Here is a 23,957-nt window from a genome sequence, read left to right as displayed (position 1 = left end):
CATTTTTGTTTGGCTTTTCCGCCGCCAAATGTCGCCTACTACGTTTCAAGTTTGTACCAACACCATTTAAAAGATGTTTCGATTTCGAAATGGAGTGATCCTCTTTTCCTCTCCTCTATATCGCTTTTAAACCTTTTGGCTGGAAGGAATTTTAGGGTGCGCTTTAAAACGTTAGTACTTGCTCAGATTATGTTCAATGTTTGCCCAGCTAAACTTAAAAGGAAGTACTCGATAGTTTGGAGGGGGATTTTCGGATGGAAGTTGTCGAAAGAGAATCCCGGAAACGGAATCGTCGATGAGGGAATAGAAAAGGAATCTCCAGTAATTAGCTGCCTCTCTCTCCCGACATATCGCCTCTTGAAATTTAAACTTTCATTTTCTAAAGAGGTATTTTTTTAATTCGCGAAGAAGTTGGAGAAATTTGACGGGGCTTCTTTGGAAATTTGTTCGATTTCGGGTTGCTACAGTACCTGCAGAACCTGGAAAAATCAGGGAATTTACAAGAGGGTCTGAGTTTCTGAAAGAAAGCGAAAAATCAGTGGATTTTAAGAACTGAAAGCATCAGGGAATTTAATTTTAGTTGCAACAGGCCCTTCGATAAAACATCTTCAACAAAATACGCCGCATGTGGATTATAGAGTCCCGCGAATCATCCTCCGATTAAATCGCCAAGAAGAAATATTTTTAAGCGCCAGGACCAGCAAGGCTTCTTAAAATAATGGAAATTTTTCACCTTTACGGCAGCTACAAGCGTTTCATTTTAAAGGGCAACGCAAGTGAGCTGGCATTTGTGTGCGAAATTTACGGTAAACTCGGGTAAACTCTACATGGTCTCGCCAGTACCGAGTAGGGGTGGAGGGGCGTTAAAAAGCACCATGATTTTTCTTTTTTTTTGGCACAGAGCTTGCGTTGTCCTTTAGCCAACTCGCTTTTTTGAAACATTATAGCTCTGCTAAAACATTACGTTCTGTTTACAGGTGACAAATTTTCATTATTTCAACAAGCACCAAATAATCTAACTTCCAGGGTTGGACATAAGGATATTTGTTTTAGTAGTGAGCCTCCTATTTTAATTTATTTTAGTCACTGCCTAGTGGGGGTAAACATTGGTGTATAAAAACAAGGACAGCCAACTTGTTGCTCTACCCGCCAGAATTAAAATAGGAATTTATTATCACTTGCGTTACATGACTTTGGCCGATCACAATTGTTATTTTAAATAAAATGGGGTTAATGAATGAATTAATGATACGCCATATTCGCCTTTATTTATGAATATTTAGGTAAATTTTTCACTGCTCAAATTGACTAGGGTCATTCCACGTCAAGTCGACAACTCATGCAACCATGGGTCGGCCGAATCAAATGAAATTTAAACCACCTAAACTAGGGACAAACCATGGGGAAATTGAAATTTTGGGTGAAATCGATGCAGCGGTTGCGTAACTAGAGCCTTTCGAAAATAAGTCACTTTTTCAAACTCTTGAAAAGTTAATTTTCGCACCCTCAAACATTTTAAATAATAAATTGAAGAATATTTCGATGATTACTATGAAACTCTCGATTTTAGGGTAACACATAGCGCTGATTTCGAAAACATTGATTATTATTTTCTAAATATTACCGTTTTATTATACCAAGTTGAAACTTCGTGATTTTTATTCAACGGGAGGTCATTTTCGACGGCCAATTTCGTGATGAGGGCAAACTTCGATTTTAGATATTCATAAAAATGCTCTTAAAATAAGCTTTAATTTGATGTACTACACTTAATGTCTAAATGATTTCTAATAGGCGAAACATTAGATCAAAGTCAGTAATAAATTCTCGAAATTTTCAATAAGATTTTATTTAAAAAAATTAAAAAGGTAACACTCGATTAGCCTAGTGCTTCCAACCGACTCCCAGATAGCAGTTGCGATATCTGTTCTGATATTACATTATATTACATTATAATACATCATTGTACATTACATTACATCGCATTACATTACGTTAAATTGCATCGCATTACATCGTATCGCATCACATCGCATTACATCGCATCGCATTACATCGCATCGCATCGCATTACATCGCATCGCATCGCATTACATCGCATGGCATTACATAGCATCGCATTACATCGCATGGCATTACATTGCATCGCATTGCATCGCATCGCATTAAATCGCATAGCATTGCATCGCATCACATTAAATCGCATGGCATTGCATCGCATCGCATTACATCGCATAGCATTGCATCGCATCGCATTACATCGCATTACATCACATTACATCCCATACCATTGCATCGCATTACATCCCATACCATTGCATCGCATCCGCATCGCATTACATCATATCGCATTACCTCACTGTCCTCACATCACATTACATCCCATAGCATTGCATCGCATCGCATTACATCGCATTACATCGCATAGTATTGCATCGCATTACATCGCATCGCATAGCATCGCATCGTATTACATCACGTTACATTGATCGCATCGCATCACATTACATCACATCTCATTAAATCGCGTTACATTGCATCTCAACGCATTAGATAGCATTACATCGCATCGCATTACATAGCATTACATCACATCGCATCGGATCGCATCGATTTTTTTTATTTATTATTAAGACTACGGAAGTTACATACATAAGATTTTTAAACCAATTAACATCTTTTAAACCCCACGACATATGCGTAACGCTTGTGCGTAGTGGGGTGCTTATTTGGTAGCATTTGCTTTTAAGGTTTAAGTATCAAGGGTCGTATTTTAATATAAAAGTGAATTTACAAAAAATTTACACCAAATATAAAACTAACGGTAATATTATTGTAGACAATTGTTAATTTCAACATCATGACTCAAAATCCATTGAACTAATTTTTTTTTAAATACAGTAGAGTTATATTCTGTTTTTATGCTCAACGGTAAAATATTGAATAGCTTATATCCTAGGTACATTGCTTGTTTTTGCGTTTTAGTTTTGATTAATCCCGGCAGTTTAAAATTCATAACATATGGTAGTCGAGTGTTTTTACAGCTCTGAGACAAATAATCGTCTGCAGTTTTATATTTTGAAATGTTGGTAAAGATATTTTTGACAAATATCTGTTTCAGCGTCATAACCCTAAAATTCGCATACGCAACTTTATTTGAAAAACAGTATGGCAAGTTTAAACAAGTTTTAACAAGTCTATTATGCGTCTTAATAAGTGGGTCTAGAACAGTATTATTTGCACAACCCCATGTTATAAGTCTTCATCTATTAAAATACCAAGGTATTTCACGCTTACAACACCATCGATTGGTTTACAATCGACACACAAATTATAATTATTTATACACACTGGATTACAATGTAATTTTAGACCATTTAGCGATATATCCCCCCTTCGACTGCCAAAAGCAACGTATTTAGTCTTTTGTATATTTAAACTTAAAAGATTTTTATTTAGCGAGTAATACGCTCTGGAAATTCCATTCGTAGCTTTGATAAAAACCTCAGAACCGTATCATCCGCAAACGCGTTTAATGAATCGGACACATCGCCATTACATAGCTCATTCACATATATTAAAAATAAAATTGGGCCTAACACAGTACCTTGCGGAATTCCGCGGGTAACTGACAATGGACTACTTAAGACATTTTGTATCCTAACTATTGATTCTCGCTTTGATAAGTAACTTATAAACCATTCCAGGGGAAGACCTCTAATTCCTATTTTATCAAGTTTTTCTATTAAAAATTTATGACTTATCGTGTCAAAAGCTTTAGCTAAGTCCAAAAATATAGTGACTACTTTTTGATTTTTGTCGAGCGATTGATAAATGAATATAAAGCGTCACTGGTACTCTTATGAGATTGAAAACCATATTGATTCTTTGATATTATATTATTTTTTTCCAAAAAGTTAACTAATCTTTTTTTCATAGCTTTTTCTAAAATCTTTGAGATGTGGCTAAGTAGAGAAATTGGTCTGTAGTTTGTTAAGTTCGTTTTATCTCCTGATTTAAATATAGGTACAACTATAGCAATTTTTAATATTTCTGGAAATACGCCAAGCTGAAAGCTCAAATTAATGATATGTACAAGAGGAGTGGCTATAAAATTCTTGACTGTTTTTAGCGTTTCTACATCAATATCATCGATTCCCGAGGAGGACTTTTTTAGGCAATTCACATGGTTTACGATTTCACTTTCATTGACTGGTTCGAGGTAGATACTATTCCCGTTAATAGGATGCGCTTCCTCGAAGTTGACTACATTTTGATGATTTAAATCTTTTATATTTTGAGCCATTTTATCGCCTATTCCCGAGAAATATTCATTAAAAGCGTTTGATACTGTCTGAGGTTTTTGATTAAATTTTACTATCTTATCATTAATTTTTATCTGGAAATCATTATTTAGTTGCTTGTCGGTCTTACTTGGGCAAACCTCTTTAATAACACGCCAAATTTTAAAAGGGTCGTTCTTAACATTATCAATTTTTGACCTATAATAGTTGTCCTTGGTCAGTCGAAGGAGGTTCGCCAATCTACGTCTATAAGAATTGTAATATTGCAGGAGACGATCATTAAAAGGTTCCTTCTTAAGTTTTCGGTTTAGTTTGTCCCGTGGTTTTAAAGGTTGATATTTTTTCATGTTAATAGCATCGCATCGGATCACATCGAATTACATCGCATCGCACTACATCATATTACATCTCATTGCATTACATCGCATCGCATTACCTCACATCACATTACATCCCATAGCATTGCTCCGCATCGCATTACATCGCATAGCATTGCATCGCATCGCATTACATCATATCGCATTAACTCGCATCACATTACATCCCATAGCATTGCATCGCATCGCATTACATCGCATAAAATTGCATCGCATCGCATTACATCACATCGTATTACATCGCGTTACATTGCACCGCATCACATTGAATAACATCGTATCGCATTACATCACATAGCATTGCATCGCATCGCGTTACATTGCATCGCATCGCATCGCATCTCATCACATTGAATTACATCGCATCGCATTACATCACATAGCATTACGTCGCATCGCGTTACATCGCATCGCATTACATTGAATTACATCGAATCGCATTACGTCGCATCGCGTTACATCGCATCGCGTTACATCGCATCGCATTACATTGAATTACATCGAATCGCATTACATCGCATAGCATTACGTCGCATCGCGTTACATCGCATCGCATTACATTGAATTACATCGAATCGCCTTACATAGTATTACGTCGCATTACGTCACATCGCGTTACATCTCATCACATTGAATTACATCGAATCGCCTTACATAGCATTACATCGAATCGCATCGCATCGAATTACATCGCATTACATCATATTACATCTCATTAAATCTCATTACATAGCATCGCATCAAATTACATCGAATCGCATTACATCGAAGTACATTGCATCGCATTACATCTGTTGTGTTCCAACTAATTACAGCATGACATTTACGAGAGTAAAGGTAGTTGATTTATGATACATGAAATAGTTATTTACATGATGAATGGCGAGGTAAACATTTATATATCGTTCGGTCGACTACCCCGTTCCAGATCGTGCAGCCGTATTTATACTACGCGTGATCTAGTGATGCGATAAGAATAGCCACTACGGGTTATCTAGTGATAACTATAGTCCAGTTGGTTTTTTAGTTCGTTTTTATATACACAACATCTTACGTTAACGCAAAAATTCACCAATAGTCTTTGAACCAATTAATACAGACACTGAATTTATATAGCAAGCACCCAAACACTGAAACATTTGGCATTATAGCCACTGTGCATGTGCGAAGGTAATGCAAGGAGCAGCATAGCTTTGATTGTATGTGGTGATTTTAGAAAATACCTCCATGGTTACTTCAATCATCCTACATGATTCTACTACATTGCTACAAGAATTAAATTAATATGAAATAAAAATTGAGAATTCAATTATTATTAAATACAAATTAAGAATAGAATTAATATGAAATTAATATTAATAATTCAATTATTAAAAAATACAAATTAAGAATAGAATTAATATTAAATAAAAATTAAGAATTAAACTAATATTAAATAAACATTAGGAATGGAATTAATATTAATTAAACACTAAATTAATATTTTAAAATTAGGAATGTAATTAGTATTATTTAAACATTAAATTAATATTTAGAAATTAGGAATGGAATAAGTATTAATTAAACATTAAATCAATATCACATATCGTTATTTTGATACAGTACTTTTTTATTTATCCAACCTTAACATTTCTACCAGGTTTTCATATTTTTATTTCTAAAGAACGAATAAATAGATACCTATCTGATCTGTTCTTTTCCCCCAGATAAGATATCGCAACTGATATCTGGGAGTCGGTTGGAAGCACTAGGCTAATCGAGTGTTACCTTTTTAATTTTTTTAAATAAAATCTTATTGAAAATTTCGAGAATTTATTACTGACTTTGATCTAATGTTTCGCCTATTAGAAATCGTTTAGACATAAAGTGTAGTACATCAAATTAAAGCTTATTTTAAGAGCATTTTTATGAATATCTAAAATCGAAGTTTGCCCTCCACGAAATTGGCCGTCGAAAATGACCTCCCGTTGAATAAAAATCACGAAGTTTCAACTTGGTATAATAAAACGGTAATATTTAGAAAATAATAATCAATGTTTTCGAAATCAGCGCTATGTGTTACCCTAAAATCGAGAGTTTCATAGTAATCATCGAAATATTCTTCAATTTATTATTTAAAATGTTTGAGGGTGCGAAAATGAACTTTTCAAGAGTTTTAAAAAGTGACTTATTTTCGAAAGGCTCTAGTTACGCAACCGCTGCACCGATTTCACCCAAAATTTCAATTTCCCCATGGTTTTGTCCCTAGTTTAGGTGGTTTAAATTTCATTTGATTCGGCCGACCCATGGTTGCATGAGTTGTCGACTTGACGTGGAATGACCCACTAGTGAGCCCCCAGATTTTTATTAATTTTAGTAGTCAGAGCATTTATTTTAGTAGTCAAATGCCGTGACTAGTGCCTGGTCCTGACTCTCGGAAATATTACTTCTTAGGGATTTCCTTGGAGGATGATTTATTTAAGCGCCTATTGAACGTAGAATTTTGTTGCGTTTTGATCCTTAAAGGGGAACGGCCAAGCTTTTCCAAATATCGCCTTATTTGCATATCAAAAGATCAACAAGACGTTCAATATACTTACACGTACCTTGTTTTGTCTTGAAAAAATAGTTTTTGGCCTAAAAAGTTGAAATGCAAAATAACGCCAAGTATTTTGGTTTGAATTTTCGCCGCCATCTTAAGGTGTATCGCCAGCACCAGCAGGACCTTAGTGAGCAATTTGCGAACTATCCTAACTTTCGAAATCGCGCAATTTAGGCTTAGATCTCGTATAACTGGAGCGCGCCGCGCGTGCAAAACAATTTTGTTGCGGCTTCAGCAGCGCGCGCTTTTACGTTGTTTTTCTGTCTCACCGACTTCTCACCAGGTGTCGCGGCGGACGCGCGCTTTTCAATTTCCCGAAATTTCTTTATTTTATTAAAAAATTAAGCGCTTAATATTTTTTATGTGGTTTTTAACGGGCTATAGGGTTATCTAACTGGTTAAAGCTTGACCGTTCCCCTTTAAGTTGAACACCGTATTTTGTTGCGTTTGATCCTTAAATTGAACACCGTATAGTTTGGGGCGGTTATTGCAAGGGCAAAAGCTAAATTCAATGGGGTTCTTCGATTTCCCCTTCCTTAAAAACTTATTGAGGTTAACGGTAATAGTTAGTAGAGGGAGCTGTCGGCTCGCGTGGCATGCAGGGCTTGCCACCACCCTCCTACGCATTGTAACCCGGCCACCTGAATTAATGGCTTTAAAAGTCGCTTGATGACTTAATTGGGCCTAAGGTGATGCATTTGGTATTAGCTTATCCGATTATTATTTTGTTGAGTTTGTGTTGAACGTCGTATTTGTATACCAAGGTCGAACACCTAATTTTATGGTTTGTGAGCTTTCATTCAAAAGCAAATTGTGGATTTTGATCTGCGGAGATCTTTAGGTGAAACTCAGAATTTGGTGTGTGCCCTTGAGCCAGCGTTGCCAGACGTACGATAATTATCGCACAGTGCGATAATTTAATCAAAAATTTTAGGGCGTACTATAATTTTCATAGCGTACGATATCGTACCATTATTTCGATAATTCTGCCTCAACGTACTATAATGTACGATAATCTTTAGATTTTTTTAAAAACCTACGAACGATTTATATTTTATTATTAATTTATATAACTTTTCTACTTAAAAATGAATGATATACATTTTCTGTACGCGTAGTCCAGAGTGTGAGTTTATTACTCCTAGCTATTACCGCATATTTTGAAACATTTTTAAACATATTAAGTTAATAATGATAATAGACATTTTGTTTATTTCCCTGAAATAAAACTCCTGTAGTGCTTTAAAAATCATCTAAATTCAACGCATTTATGTATGAATTAAAATTTATCGCCAAAAAGAAATGTACGATAATTTTCCAGGAAAATCGATAATTTTTTGGCCTAGATACGATAATTTCAGATTTTCGATCTGGCAACGCTGCCTTGAGCGAGGGGCTAACCACTCTTAGAAAGTCTGTACACCGGATTACGCTTAGATTAGCACTGCCAAAGGCAGGGACTTCAAAGATTACGCGTAATCCCATTAGTACAGTCAAAGGTATGGCTCTGTACACCGATTACGCGGAGTGATCAGCCCCTCGCCCTTGAGGTTGAAAATCAGTTTGTTGATTCTAAACATTTGGGGTTTCAAATATGTAAAGGTATTTTTAAATATAGCCAACTTCAATAGTTTTATTGAAATATTTTATCGCAAATTTCCAAGATGGTTCTTTTGCGAGATACTTATTATTCAGTGCTAAATTTTTTAAACCGATAGATGGCGGTAATTTTATTGAAACTGGTAAATTATGAAAGGACATTATTAAGAATTTCTAAATTGATCTTATCTTGATCGACCTATTCCCTAAATTAGAATAGTTACCTATTTCTCCGTAATTTTCATTTGACTGTATTTTTATTGCAGTACTTCTAGAAGAGAAAAGAAAGCTTTATGTTCTAAGCATGGAAATCTCATCAATATCAAAGCCGGAATCTATACATCCAGGATTCATTGTAAGTGCCTAAATTATAATTAAATACCAAGTTCAAGTAGTAAAAGTAGTTATTATGTTGTGTTAGTATTGGTTCAGAAATTTCAAAAATATTGTATCCATTGTATTCCTAAATTTCTTGTGGTTTGAAATATTCAGGCAGTCCAGTGGTCCTATCAAATTCTAATACGCGAGTTAAAACTATCACTTGAGGGGGAAGACTACAGTGGCCATTGTGTACTTTCGCGCTCTTTCAAACTGAACTCTTTTAATTTTGTATTTTAACTTATAAAATTAATATGTAAGTGTAGAACAGCCTCTGGCTTAGTGACTAAAATAATTTTGACAATTTTAAATTTATAAGTAATTAAGTTATTACGTTTTGATTCGGACCACCGGAGCTAAACAAGTTCGGCATGAGCCCAAACTATCCTTTAGTTAGGACCTTATATCTCGTTATCTATTAATATTATAATTATCAACATTATTTTAAACACTAGAGGAAGGTTCAGCCTAATAAGCAAAATATAATTAAATTATGTAATTGCAAGAACGTGGAACCTTAACATTCGCCCATGCTGCCTTGTTATACTTTCAGAAGCAGTCTAAGCGGTCGACGGTGCACTATGTAAAAATCCATTACACCAAGGCCCAAGTTAGGCTTAATTCCCGCCAAACAATTACCCTGGTGGTAGGCCAACCGAAGAACATGTTGGCCTACCACCAGGGTATTTGTTCAGCAGGAAAGTAAATTTAAAGGGTGGCCTAGGCTCGACGTGAAGTAGCTCTTTTTAAAACAGATGTCGCTAGCGTCGAAATAAAAACAAGATAGTTAAGCTACATTTTGACCCAAAAGGCGGGTACTTATAGGTACAACTCGCGTTGATCGGCTCGTTGGTAAATTGATCAATAACAAAAATTTCAGTAATTTTAAACAATTTATTTTAGGTTAAAGTACACTTAATAGAGTATAAGAGGTCTAACTATAATAGTTATAAATTGCTAACTGACGACAGTATCATTTGTCTAGTTGAAATATTAGCTTCCCTTTCCATAAATAGATGGCCCCACGCTCTCCAAACTACCAACTTCTTCCATAAGATAACAGCCAAACTGTATTTTGAAGTTGCTCGCTGTTTCCTAAAAATTACTCCAAAACTAGCAAATAGTTTTCACATAGTATTTCACTTATAATTTTTTTCTTGTTACTTAAATGTTTTTAGGCAATGATATTCATGAAGTTAAAGTTCCTCAGCTTGCAGATTCACTTAGTGAAGGTGACATAAGGTGGGAAAAAGGTTAGTTAATTATTTAATAGTAATTGTGATGCTGGAATTAAAATATTAATTACTTTCATTTTAATAGCTGTTGGTGATAGTGTTGCTGTAGATGAAGTAGTAGCTGAAGTGGAAACTGATAAAGTTAGTTTTTAATTGTGACCTATTTAGAATCATAACAGTATTAAAAAATTCTTCTAAAATAGACAGCTGTGCCAATTATGTCACCAGTCGCTGGAGTTATAGAAGAGCTCTTATGTGAAGATGGTGCCACAGTACAACCTGGAAAAGTCATTTTAAGAATTAGGATTGGAGGTAAATGTCTTATTTCATTTTTAATTATCAATTAGTTATCAGCCAAAGCTCTTAGGGCAGCTTGGTATAGAACCAAGATATCAGAGTTTGCTAACCAAGTTCTGGTTAAACATTTATTACCTCTAAATGTATGGGGCAAGTAATTAAATGTTTAATAAATGTGCAAAACTATTGACTAAACGGATATTAGGCTTATCATATGGTATACTTATGAGTGATTTTGTTGCAAAAAAGCATTTTCGTTAATAAAGCCTTATAAAACGAAAAATATTTTGTTTGGAAAATTAAGTTAGTGAAGCAGATAATACAGGGTGTATCGTAAATGGTGGTAGTAGTGGAGTTTTATGAGTGGTAAAGGTCATTTGTAATTGAAAATGTTCTATTACCTTTTCCCCTAAGGGCTACCAATTAAAGTACCTATCAAATTCCCGATCCCTTTATCATTCATAGGGATGTGCACAAGCCAATAAACGACGCTTTTAATTTTTAATAAAGTAAAAATTTCGCGCAATTATTTTACTACGGAGTTAAACAAGTTCTCATTGAAATTTTTCTTTGGAAATGTCATACTGTCTCATACTTATGAGTGATTATGTTACATGCAGTGCTCGAAATGGACCAGAACGCTGTTCTGTTTTGTAAAAGTTTTCCTCATATCGTTCTGGTAAAGATTATTTTTCATTGCACAGCTCACTTTTTCAGAATAATCGGAAGCTTTGAAAGGAAATACGTTCTGGTTCATGAATAAGTGCATTTCGAGCACTGGTTACATGGGCTATCAGAGTTGCTATAGTTTAAATAATACCTTAAACATTGATACTGGGCATTGACTTAAGTACCCGGCCACCCGAATTAAAGGCTTTAAAAATCACTCGATGACTTAGGCCTAAGGTGATTATTATTATTTAGTTTTTTAGTTTTAATTAATTAGTACCCAATTTGATGTTTTATGATTACAACTATTTCAGGGTGACCACACTTCCTATATTTTATAATAAAGACATTTTTATTATTTTTATGGCCTTCCTATTTCATACTTTGTTTTCAATATAGTTTAAAAGTTTGATAGAAGGCACTCAAAAACCACCAGCATTTTACTAAAGCACTAATATTATTGGCTTTTACAACTGGCTGGTGTTTTAAATTGAAAATTTAATATAATTTTTATGTTTTCATATTAAATGTAATGTTATTATTGAACCAAAGTTCCTTTAAAAGCATTTTTTTTATCTTTATTAAAATTATTTCTATAATTTCCTATAAATTCACCTAAACATTTCTATACAAGGTGTCCAGGGTGAAAATCTCAAATCTGTTTTTGTACGAATTTGTAATATCCAGGTAACATAGAGCGTGTAGGGGGAACACCTACTATGAAAATGACGATGACATCAAACCATGTCTTCAAGGTCATCCAAAATTTATCTTGAGAACCGTAAGTGTTAGAAAGTTGGTTCCAATTAGAAAAGTATTCCACGTCACGTTTTATGTCTAAATAGCTTTGACCCGATCGTATTTGACCATTAGGAAGTCGAGAAAATTTTGACTAAAATCACAAAGGTTGCAAAAGGGAAAATTGCAAGAAAGCGCTAATAACTCGAAAACAAGTTGTGTTACATTATTAAAATTTGCTAGACAAACTCACCATGGAAATTTGTGAAATTGGATGACCTTAAAAAAGCGGTTCAAGGTCGTAAAAAATTATATCGCGATCCGTTGGGTTTAGAAACCAGGTTTAATAATAATCAGCTAGGCTAATACCCAAGGCATCACCTTAGACCTAAGTCATCGAGCAACTTTTAAAGCCTTTAATTCAGATGGCTGGGTTACAATACGTAGGAGGGTGGTGGCAAGCCACGCGAGCCAACAGCTCCCTACACTAACTATTACCGTTAACCTAAGTTTTTAAGGAAGGGGAAACCAAAGAGCTCGGGGGAAAACTCGTTAAACCAGTGGGGAGAGAACTTGCAAACTCAACTTAGGAGTTGTTCCCAGTTTTCACCCAGTGCCACGAGCTGGGATCAAACCCGGCTCTTATTGCTGCGAGGCGAAAGTGCTAACCACTCCGCCACCGCTATTAGAAAAGTGCGTACCTTCAAGGTCATCAACATTTTCATAGTAGGTGTTCCCCCTACACACCTGGAAATTTCCAATTCTTACTTAAAACAGATATTGAGATAATCGCCCCCTGCTTCATTTTTTAGTGGACACCGTGTATGTCAGTAAAAATTACTCCTATAATTTCCTATAAAATGGTTATAAATTTCCCATTTTTCCTATAAAAAATTTTATCGTGGATTTACTTGTTTCTAATCTTACCAGATAAATTTTGTTTGAATTTTTAAATAATGCTAAATTTGGTTATTACTATTCAAATAACTTACAGGGGTCAATAATTTGAAATTTGTATACATTTCGCAGGCGCGAAAATTGCAAATAGCTATGGTATCCTGATGCACTACAATCTGTGCACTTTCCCCCACCCCCTGTGGTGAACCTTGAATGTAGTTAGTGTAAGTAAAATTAACCTCAAATTGGCTTGGCAATGTCAAATTTTATCACCTTTGTTAGTATTTTGTTTAAAGGCTTAAGGTGCTGTGCACACTATCATATCAAATTTGTAGTAGATTATAAAATATACTAACATAAAAAATTTTCTTTACATAGTGTTAAATATCGTAAGTTGACTTTTCATTTATCATTTATCTTTCTTATAAAATTATTTAAAAATATTCCTTTAGCTGGAGGTGCACCACCTGCAAAGGCAGCTGCTCCAGCTTCGACACCAGAGCCTGTGGCTACACCAGCACCGCCAGCAGCAGGTGCTCCCATTCCAACATCTCCACCACCAGCACCCGCTATACCGAAAGGTCCCGTTAGTGTAACACCAACTGCAGCTGTTAAACCAGCTCCCATTGTGCCACCGGGAGGTGGAGCACCCGGTACTACCATAACTGGTACAAGAACGGAACAAAGGGTAATAGTGGTTTTGAACTATGAGCTAACTTTCCTTCTCACTAAAACTTTGGGGGTTTCGTTTAAAGTAATTTTATGTAAATCACCTCAGCCTAAACCTAAAGTCGTAATTTCTTATGGCATAATTATTTAAAAAGAATGATACAGATTCGATGATAATTTATGCTGTGCAAACATTTCCTCGTGTATTTAATTTTTAAGCCCTACCGATTTTTGAATTTCTCAATGCTGAAAATCAGTCACTTTCTCACTGCTGACAATTTTGACAACTCTTACAATGTCTGAGTTAATCCTTCAACGTGGAAGCAAAAAAGAGGTTTGAATCCTTTTTTAGAGTAAGGGGGTGAACCTAGGCCTTTATCTGTTATCGTCTGGCATTCAAGAAGCCAGCTTTCCTCACAGTACTGATGAGCTCTAAAATGGTGAAACCAAAATACTGTTGGAATACCTGGCAAAAAATTGGACTTTAGTACCTTTAATTTTTCAAATAAAAATGTTTTGCGAAGGCTTAATATGTCCTATCAATTGGTGTATGTTACATTTCTTAGCTTATGCAGTTTAATGTTTTAAAAATTTCCCAAAAAGTAGCTAATGAGTCATTGTTTTTTTTTCTAAAGGCAAAACTTTCAGCAAGCTTTTGAATAACATTTTTGTTTGTAATTTCTTTCATAGGTAAAAATGAATAGAATGAGGCTAAGAATTGCACAGCGCTTGAAAGATGCTCAAACTACTTACGCTATGTTGACAACTTTCAATGAAATAGATATGACGTAAGTTGAATAACTTAAATTATTAGATGGATTGATTGGTTTTTTGGTTAAATGGAATAATAAAAATAATTTGAAAAGTAAATTTTATCTCTAGTTTATTTATTTACTAATTTATGATTTCTTACTCAAATTTAATCTGAATGTACTTCATAACTCTTCTCCAGAAATTAGTGATGGTATAAGCTCATCGGAAAACGAAAACTAACCAATATAACTTATTAACTTAATGGAAAAGCTTTTGAATGTTTAGTAACGTTTTCTGCCTAAACATCGTAAAGTTCCAATCATCAAAACATCTTTTAATTCATTTATATCTCGGCTGCAAAATAAACTAATTGAGAAAAAAGAGTTGTTACACGTGTTAAGAGGTATTGCAACTAATCAATATGAAAACCCAACTTATAAAATGCTATAAGTATTGATGACAACGGTTACAGTGTGACTTAAAACACCTATTTTGCACAATTTTTATGAAATAATTAAGTGGTTAATTTAGAGATGTGCTTTGAACATATTCTAAATGTATTTCATAAAATAAAACAAACCCCACTTATTTTATGCCAGTTTTAGGAAAAAAATTATTTAAAAACTGTCAATGGGTGGGTTTTGAGTTCGTAAGCCAAGTTTTTTATTTATTAAAACCATATCTAGAGGGTTAATCAAAACATTTATCTGAAAGAATTCAAGAACTCATGTCAAAGTTTTATCAACAAATACAAACTATTCTTCTAAAAACCCAATGGCAGATAAACTGAAAATCACTTAAATTGTGGCATTTACAGGATTATTGGCATTAACAAGTTAATATAACTTTACAATGATAGCTGCTTTAACGTGTTTATCATTTCTTTTTATTACTGTTTTATGAATTGATTTGCCTATTTACTGTTATTTTTAATTTGACATTACAGAAATATTATGGAAATGAGAAATCGCCATAAAGATGCTTTCTTGAAGAAACATAATGTTAAACTTGGTTTCATGTCGGCTTTTGTCAAAGCATCTGCATTTGCGCTTCAAGATCAACCTGTTTGTAATGCTGGTGAGATTCTTAATTTTGTCATTTCTTCTTGGGCATTGTTTTTATTTCATTTTTCTTCCAGTTATTGATGAGGGCGAGATTGTTTACCGAGACTATGTTGATATTAGTGTTGCAGTTTCGACACCTAAGGTAAATTTAAAGAAATGTTTTTAAGCTAAGTTTTTCTGACTGTGTATTTGTTAAGGGTGAATTTTGTTAAAATTATTCTGTGTAGAGTTTCATTCATAGAAAAAATGGTCCTAAATCACATAATACATGAGAACAGTGATGCTAAGCCTTAGGTATATGGGCTCCATTGATGGATTTATTCGTCCCACATTGAGTATGATATCTAATGACCACTTAATCTATACAGTTGATGATATCCCCATAGAATACCTTTAAAAATACATCGGATGTTGGGTGGGTGTTGGCTAGCATTTCTGCGTGGTGGTGAATCTGTATGAGAGGACACTCTAATAACCTAACCTAATAATCAGCTAGGCTGACACCCTTGGCACCACCTTAGACATCAAGCGACTTTTAAAGCCATTTACTCAAAATGGTTGACCTACCTCACCCAAAATTCTGGCGCCGCTACTGTTAAAGCTACTACCCTTGGTATTGCACAGCAGGGCTACAGGTGGACGTTCTTTGAACTAGATCATGCCACATTTTCTCCTGTTTGGGCAGATTTTGCCACTTACATTTTCCTACGCTACTTTCATTGTCCATTAAGGTCTGATACTTTCAAAACCATTGATGACACCAATAAATTTTTAATCTTAATGAGTCATAGACTGAAGTATTTTGGGGGCATGCAATTTGAACTAACTAATGCGATGTTTTTAACAGAACAATTTAATAAGTTTAGATTATTTGACAATTTTAAGCCTCTTGCTACTTCTATACTTATGTTATAAAGTTAATTTCAATAATATGAGCCTTGTTTTGTCATCCAAAATTGAACTAGTTATTGCCTCAAAAATTTGCAAGTTTCTTATGGTATAATAAGTAGTTTAATATCCATGAGGCTTCACTACTTTTTAATTTTAATTGTTTTCTTAAATCAATTACCTTAAGAATATTTCAAGCAAAATTTATCAATTTTCTAGGGGCTTGTAGTACCAGTACTTAGAAATGTTGAACACTTAAATTATGCCGGAATTGAAAAAGCTATAAATGATATAGGAGAAAAGGTAAGTTTTTATTTATTAACATTATGGCTAGTTTAGTACTACAATTATACAAAAAAATCTTGGACATTCAGTAAATTGAAATATCTAAAAGCAAGTACACTTGAATAGGCAATTGTCATATCTCAAAATTCAGTATTTATATTCAGCACTTACACTATATTTTTGTTCTAGAACACTTATTTATCTAAATTTTTTACCCTAACATGAAGTATTTTCATGTACAAAATTAATTCTAAAATTTTTCAATTGAAATAGAAATCAATCCAAAAAATATCTGTTAACTTGTGGAATTATGAATTAATTTTAAAACCATCTAACCATTTTAACAACTATAATCTATAGCAGCAGTTCCCAAAATGTGTTCCGCGGAATTCTGGGGTACTGTGGAAGGGTGGTCACAGGGGTTCCGAAAATTAGCAGCACAGCCATCTTTGTTTGTGTCAAGAGTCTTTTAAGATAAGTAAAAAAATGAGTTGGGGTTCCGCCAGAATTACCTGGATAATTTAGTGTTCCACAGCAAAAAAATTGGGAACCGCTGATCTAGAGTAAATTTTCAACCTACAAGAGTCGAAACAGAATCTTTAACATTTTTTGAGCTAGATTGCACTAGCCTATAAGCTCCACCCACAATTTTCAGACTTAATATACTTTGTATGTCACAGCCTATATTCTGTTCTGAACAGTGTATACCTGTCAGTAATACTTTATTAATTTAATACCATACAATTAATAAAATTTAATTTAAGGCTAGAAAAGGAGCACTAGCCATTGAAGATATGGATGGTGGAACCTTCACGATAAGTAATGGTGGTGTCTTTGGTTCACTTTATGGTACACCTATCATAAACCCACCGCAGTCTGCTATTCTTGGAATGCATGGTATTTTTGAAAGACCAATAGCCATTAAAGGAAAGGTATACTGCTTCAACTGTTATTTATTAAACATGAAAACCAATGAATTTTATAAAAAAAATTAGGTTGAAGTGCGACCAATGATGTATGTTTGCGTAACATATGATCATCGTCTTATTGATGGCCGAGAAGCTGTTACTTTCCTTCGGAAAATCAAAGCTGCGGTTGAAGACCCAGTGATTTTATTACTAGACCTTTAGGATTCGTAGGCCAAATTATTCACCACTTATCCCATCCCTCCAACATTTCATCTGCAATTTAATAGTTAAGGAAGAGAACAACAGAAGCAAAGAATTATATTGGTAAGGATTATGAAAAACTGGGAAATTTTCATAGTATATTTAGCACATTAAGTTTTCAATGTTCAAATATCATTATTTTGGGATCAAAATGAATATGAAATATTATTTAGAAACTAAGTAAAATAATAGCTCAAATATTTAAAACTGACAATAGTTCGGTCAAATGTTTTTGCAAAAAAATCTTGTTGAAATTTTTTAATGAAAAACCAATAATATATATATGGTGTGATTGGTTCTAGTTACATTAAAAACCAGTCGTAGCGTGTGTTAGCACACGATTTTGTATTTAAAAAGGGTAACTAAAGTGGTGTAGGATCTAGTTCAGAAGGAAGACAAACTGTGGCGCGGACTTGCTTATGCCAAAGGTATAAGCTGCATCAGCAGAGTAATTTGAGCAGATTATTTCTCATAATTTTCCACATTCCCCACACTACTTTTTCCCTTTAAAGTGTGTATTAAGAATGTATTTATTTATTCTTTGCAAAATTAAATATGTTGAGATGATTTTTAGTTTACACTTAGAGTAGGAGCAAACTACTTCCCCCTAAATTAATTAAACAAGCCTGTTATAATCCGATTGATTCCCTAAACGCTCAAAAGTAACGTTTTTCGTTTCCCATGCCAGATTGTTTTAATATAGTCATTTTTCCGAAGTATGAAACTTTTTTGTGAGTATTAAGTTTGTGAAAACATGTAGGAAGAGAGAGGAGGCTTTATGATTAACCTTTTTACCCAGGAGCTTGATGCCAACTCCCACAGGGTAGGAGAGTGGGGGCTGACAAAAATGGGGATCAGCATCCGTTGGTTTTCGTGTCGTCTCACGCGTTCCCTATTTGGCGCCCTCTTTTAGTGTTTAGGCGTACTCTGTGTAATTTCACAACGGGCAACAATTTCAACAAAAATAGAGGGAGCCAACTAGAGAACGCGCAGCCAGGCCGTGAGAGTTGACGGATGCTGATCCCCTTTTTTGTCAGCCCCCACTCTCCTACCCTGTGGGAGTTGGCATCAAGCTCCTGGGGTAAAAAGGTTATTCATAAAGCCTCCTCTCTCTTCCTCCATGGTGAAAATTAGGGGTCAGGCCCTAAAATAGTGGGCAGTTCTAAAAGTCATTTGTCGTTTTAAAATAGAATTTTAGCAGTGCTATTTATCGCAAAAGAGTATGAAAAATTTAAAATACCTGATAACCTCATAGCAGATGGGTCTTTCTGGTAAATATCGAAAAACGCCATCAATTTTGCTGAACTAAGTTACTTATTTACAGCCCTGTTTTCTCTCATAATTTTGTTAAAATATTAGTCTGCTACAAATTCTGAATTCCAACTGCTTATATAGCTCATTGAAATTAGTTTGTATACAGCCTTATTTTTTAGGCAGTTCTAAAAAACCTTACTTTAGCCTCTTTTAGGCGTAGTACATTAGTTTTGGTCCTACCATCCTATTAAATTTTACGCTACTTTATCTTTTATGCAAAGACAAAAAAGTAATGAATATACTGTCTGTGCATATAATAAACTAATTTTTTTCATAATTTTGTGTTTATTTCTACAATTTGTGGGGTATATTTTTTAAATTTTAATTTCTGATTTTTTTTCTTTCAGATTTGCAAAGTTTAAAGTAATTTTCTCGAAACAAAATTTCTTTGTAAAGATAGTTTTATGAATTTATTTTGGGCCCTCCTATGGATTTTCCTTAGTTTTTCTTTAATAAATATGATTAAATGTTTTTAAGACCAAAACATTATTGCAAACACTTTTGTCTTATTAAAGCTTTTTTAGTCAGTTGTTGAAAAATTAAAAAGTTACACAAGTATTAAAATATCTTTTATTTAATCTTTGTTTTGTTGGATCACAGAGATTGTGATTTAATTTAGAAATGACTTGAAAACATCTTGAGTACTAGAAACTCAAGAACAAAGTAGTGTAGACAGAAATATGTCAGAGGGGGGTGTGTAATTTCACTGTAAAAACGTTCAAAACATTTATCAATTTATTTTAAAATAACATTTCAGATTTCCCAAATAGCAAAGAATAGTTTAATTTTAGATGTGCTCATACAGGGTTGCCACACAATTTAAAGATTAAAATTTCTTGACTATTCTCTGATCATTTTAAGAGATTTTCTCTGACTTTTTAGGCCAACATTTTTCTTTTATACTTTACTTTTATCAGAAGTTAATAAATATCAATGGACTTATATTTCAGTAAAAAGGTCATTGAAATGTTGAAAAGTTAGCTAAACTTTCAAGGAAATAAATGATAATCATAGAATTGGTCATAAATTTAGAAAAAAATTATGGTCAATGGAGGTAAGTCGTAAGTGTGATCACCCCCTGTTATTTCCCCAAATATTTTTATACTAAGATTGATGAATGGATATTATACCTTGGGGACGAGTCGTCCCCTAGGTATATATAGGTAAGAAAGATTTTAACATTAGGCTGGGCTCGTAACGCTGATGTATGGGAAAGTTACATGGTTGGAAAATCTTAGTGACGTCTTAGTTTTTTGCGCGCCTGTAGCGTTAATACGGTTTGGTCGATTGTTTTAAAATTTTACCGGAAAGTCCATTAAAGCATTTCCCTACCCCTTTGCTAATTAAAATTAAGGGTAAGATAATTTTAAAAATATTGTTGTACATTTCACGCAAAACATGGCAACAGCGCTGTAATAACCAAATATTCAAATATCGCGCAGTTCCTTAAGAATAAGGCGCCACCTGTATTGTAATATAACATGCCGTCACATGATCTAGAGCAGGAAGAAGGCTCGAGAAGGAATACGTGGGCCAGTGTAAGACTGATACTTTGTACCCTCCATTGTTATTAAATATTTAGTTCTTATTACGAATCAAATGTCTTTTAATTTAACGCAAGAACATTACAAGCGCTATCGATCCAATTTATTTAATGCTGTTGCAATAGCCTGTACATGGACCAAGAATTTGAGGGGACTCACTATTCCCGATATTTTGACACGGTATACGTGCCTAAATCTGAAGGTTTACTGAGGTCATAGACAATCTGTTTATTGTCTATGCTGAGTTACATCAGCCGCTTTGAAGCGCCTCAAGAATTCTGTTCAACTATCCATATTAATTAGTCCATGAACTATCACTGCGATTTAGGGCTTAGGAAATAGAATGTGCGAGCTAGGAGCAACAAACACCAGGATAACGCAGCTAGCCTTTAAACACGCTAACGAAGGGTTGTGTACGAATTTCATTGGACGAGCGTCACGAGCCTTTACGCTGAACGTTTTACGGGCGGGGAGGGGAAAACAATTTCCGACGGCAGCAGGCGCTAAAATGTACACAAGAAAATCCCCGACTTTTGACGGGATGTATGGCACGCCAAACGGGACAAAATTATAAACCGTCTGGTGGAGATATGCTTTTCTCTCGTGGGGATCTTAGTCTCGTGGGGAGATGTTTTAGTCTCGTGGGGAGATGTCGAAGTCTCGTGGGGAGATGTCGAAGTCTCGTGGGGAGATGTTTTAGTCTCGTGGGGAGATGTTTTAGTCTCGTGGGGAGATGTTTTAGTCTCGTGGGGAGATGTTTTAGTCTCGTGGGGAGATGTCGAAGTCTCGTGGGGAGATGTTTTAGTCTCGTGGGGAGATGTTTTAGTCTCGTGGGGAGATGTTTTAGTCTTGTGGGGAGATGTCGAAGTCTCGTGGGGAGATGTTTTAGTCTCGTGGGGAGATGTTTTAGTCTCGTGGGGAGATGTCGAAGTCTCGTGGGGAGATGTCGAAGTCTCGTGGGGAGATGTCTTTGTCTCGTGGGGAGATGTTTTATTGTCTCGTGGAGAAATATATTTGGTCTCGTGGAGAAATATTTTTTTGTCTCGTGGGGAAATATATTTTGTCTCGTGGAGAAATATTTTTTTGTCTCGTGGGGAAATATATTTTGTTTCGTGGGGAAATATATTTTGTCTCGTGGAGAAATATTTTTTGTCTCGTGGAGAAATATTTTTTTGTCTCGTGGGGAAATATTTTTTTGTCTCGTGGGGAAATATATTTTGTCTCGTGGGGAAATATATTTTGTCTCGTGGAGAAATATTTTTTTGTCTCGTGGGGAAATATATTTTGTCTCGTGGGGAAATATATTTTGTCTCGTGGGGAAATATATTTTGTCTCGTGGAGAAATATTTTTATGTCTCGTGGGGAAATACTTTAATGTTTCGTTTTAAATTTCGAATTTGCCGCGCCGAGAGCGCATGACTACTCCCCACGAGAACTTTCAAACATCTCTCTCTGTAACTCCGAAAAGTTTCTCTCTGTAACGTTTTAAAATTTCTCTCCACAACGTGCGTATTTTTCATACCCCCACGAGACAAAGTAAGCTTTACCCGAGGCCTTCACCCACCGTGCCTCTCTCCGTATCTCTGGGTGGGGGTAGGAAAAATACGTTCGTTGTGGAGATATTTCGAAGTTTCGTGGGGAGATATTTTGAAGTTTCGTGTAGAGATGTTTGAAAGTACACGTGCACTCTCGTGGCGCCAATTTCAAACACAAATAAGGAATTTCCTGATTATTCGCTTTTATTACAATAGTTTAATTCCCAAACGTTTTTTTCGGGAATTGTTTTTTAATTTAATCGAAACTCATCATTCAAGGCCCCCACTGAGTGGCGTAACGACCAATTTTGGGCCCCCCGCGGGATTTCAAAAGGGCCCTTTATAAAAGAGTTTTTAATAGTTCTGATTTGTAAAATGTGCAGATATAATATATTTTGGCAGTGGCGGACTGGGTTTAGAAATGTTGGTTGTCAGATCAGGGGGCCACCATGTGGAACACGTTCTCTTATGTTTAAGAGGAAGGGGCATTCCATGGGAGCCAATATGGCCCACTTGTCATCGAGCACCGCTGTATTTGAGCTTTTTTTACAAAATATATTTTGTTTATTAACAATTGGTACAATTGGAGGTTTTTTATGACAATATTCAAACAAGGAGAAACTTAACAAACTTCAAAGTATAGGGAACTAACACTCCGTAGCTTTGACTGTGGCCGCCATGTTGAGTAGAATTTTTTTCAATAGGAAAAAGCATGGGTGACGTCGTGTGACGTAAACTGTTAGCTCCCTATATACACCGAATGTTATGTTATTCAATTTATAAGATTCATAAAATATTTTTTAGATTTTATAGAAAAATTAATAATAATAATAAATTAGCTTTTACTGGATATTCCTATATTATTACGCTTTGTAAATAAAATTGATGATCCTATTTTCTCCGACTCAGATATTAATTAGTATTTTGATATTGTTGCGTTGTCTCCTTTTTCAATGCTTAATATAAAATGTAATACTGTAGGACTCGTGAAGAACGCACTAACATTTAAGAGTAAACAAACAATGCAGCGCTGCCAGTCAAATACTAGAACATTAATATCTATCTGTAATAAATGGAAAATCTTTAAATTCAAGAATAAATACGAGGATGACGTTGTCAAGATCAAGGATGTATTTATTTAAAATTAAGGTGAATATCAATATCGAGATGATTTCAAGTCTTTCTCTCACGGCTCCCCGTGTCCTAGCAGTGGTTGGACTGGCCATAAACTAGGTCTGTCCAATGGCAGGTGGGCCCCATGATTAAGCTGCACAGTGGGCCCCTTTAAACCTTTAACAATATTATAGTAACTTCAATTTTAAAAACTTTCAATATTAAATTATATTATTACTGAATAGAACTATAACATAACATAACCCTATATTTTGGGATGGGGCACTTTGATGGAACGTGGCCCTGTTTTGCATCATCTCCCCCAACTATAAATATATTTTTGTCAAGGTACAAACTCAAACCCAACAATTTAATTTTAAAATCGTAATTTGACCTGTCAACTATGTGTGAGAAAATATCCGACCACATTTGGAGTTCAATTCTTCTAGGATGAAACTTTGAGCTGAAGCTTTTACAATTTTTTCAAACTCGATTATGTTTTCCAAAGCACTACTTTCTGATTGGAAGTTAGAATATCTGACCTCCGT

At 34.8% G+C, this 23,957-nt stretch overlaps 1 protein-coding gene across 2 annotated transcripts in view; it reads left to right on the top strand.

Annotated features, from left to right (window-relative positions):
- LOC149944536 (dihydrolipoyllysine-residue succinyltransferase component of 2-oxoglutarate dehydrogenase complex, mitochondrial) overlaps positions 1-19,688 on the top strand; it is a 34,200-nt gene extending 14,512 nt beyond the window's left edge. For both annotated transcript variants that reach the window (XM_090175140.1, XM_090175139.1), the window contains exons 5-16: positions 9,128-9,216; positions 10,418-10,492; positions 10,560-10,615; positions 10,678-10,786; positions 13,528-13,763; positions 14,435-14,532; positions 15,444-15,574; positions 15,636-15,703; positions 16,669-16,752; positions 17,499-17,666; positions 17,730-17,966; positions 19,565-19,688. In XM_090175140.1, the coding sequence (XP_090031266.1) occupies positions 9,128-9,216; positions 10,418-10,492; positions 10,560-10,615; positions 10,678-10,786; positions 13,528-13,763; positions 14,435-14,532; positions 15,444-15,574; positions 15,636-15,703; positions 16,669-16,752; positions 17,499-17,666; positions 17,730-17,864 (1,249 nt within the window). In that variant the 3' untranslated portion in view covers positions 17,865-17,966; positions 19,565-19,688. The remainder of the gene's footprint in view (positions 1-9,127; positions 9,217-10,417; positions 10,493-10,559; positions 10,616-10,677; positions 10,787-13,527; positions 13,764-14,434; positions 14,533-15,443; positions 15,575-15,635; positions 15,704-16,668; positions 16,753-17,498; positions 17,667-17,729; positions 17,967-19,564) is intronic.
- The last annotated feature ends 4,269 nt before the right edge of the window (positions 19,689-23,957 follow it).

This window comes from Leiobunum rupestre, chromosome 5 (genome assembly GCF_980474605.1).
Source record: "Leiobunum rupestre chromosome 5, qqLeiRupe1.1.hap1, whole genome shotgun sequence".
Lineage (NCBI taxonomy): Eukaryota > Metazoa > Arthropoda > Arachnida > Opiliones > Sclerosomatidae > Leiobunum > Leiobunum rupestre.
This window is presented reverse-complemented; position numbering and strand designations above follow the sequence as displayed.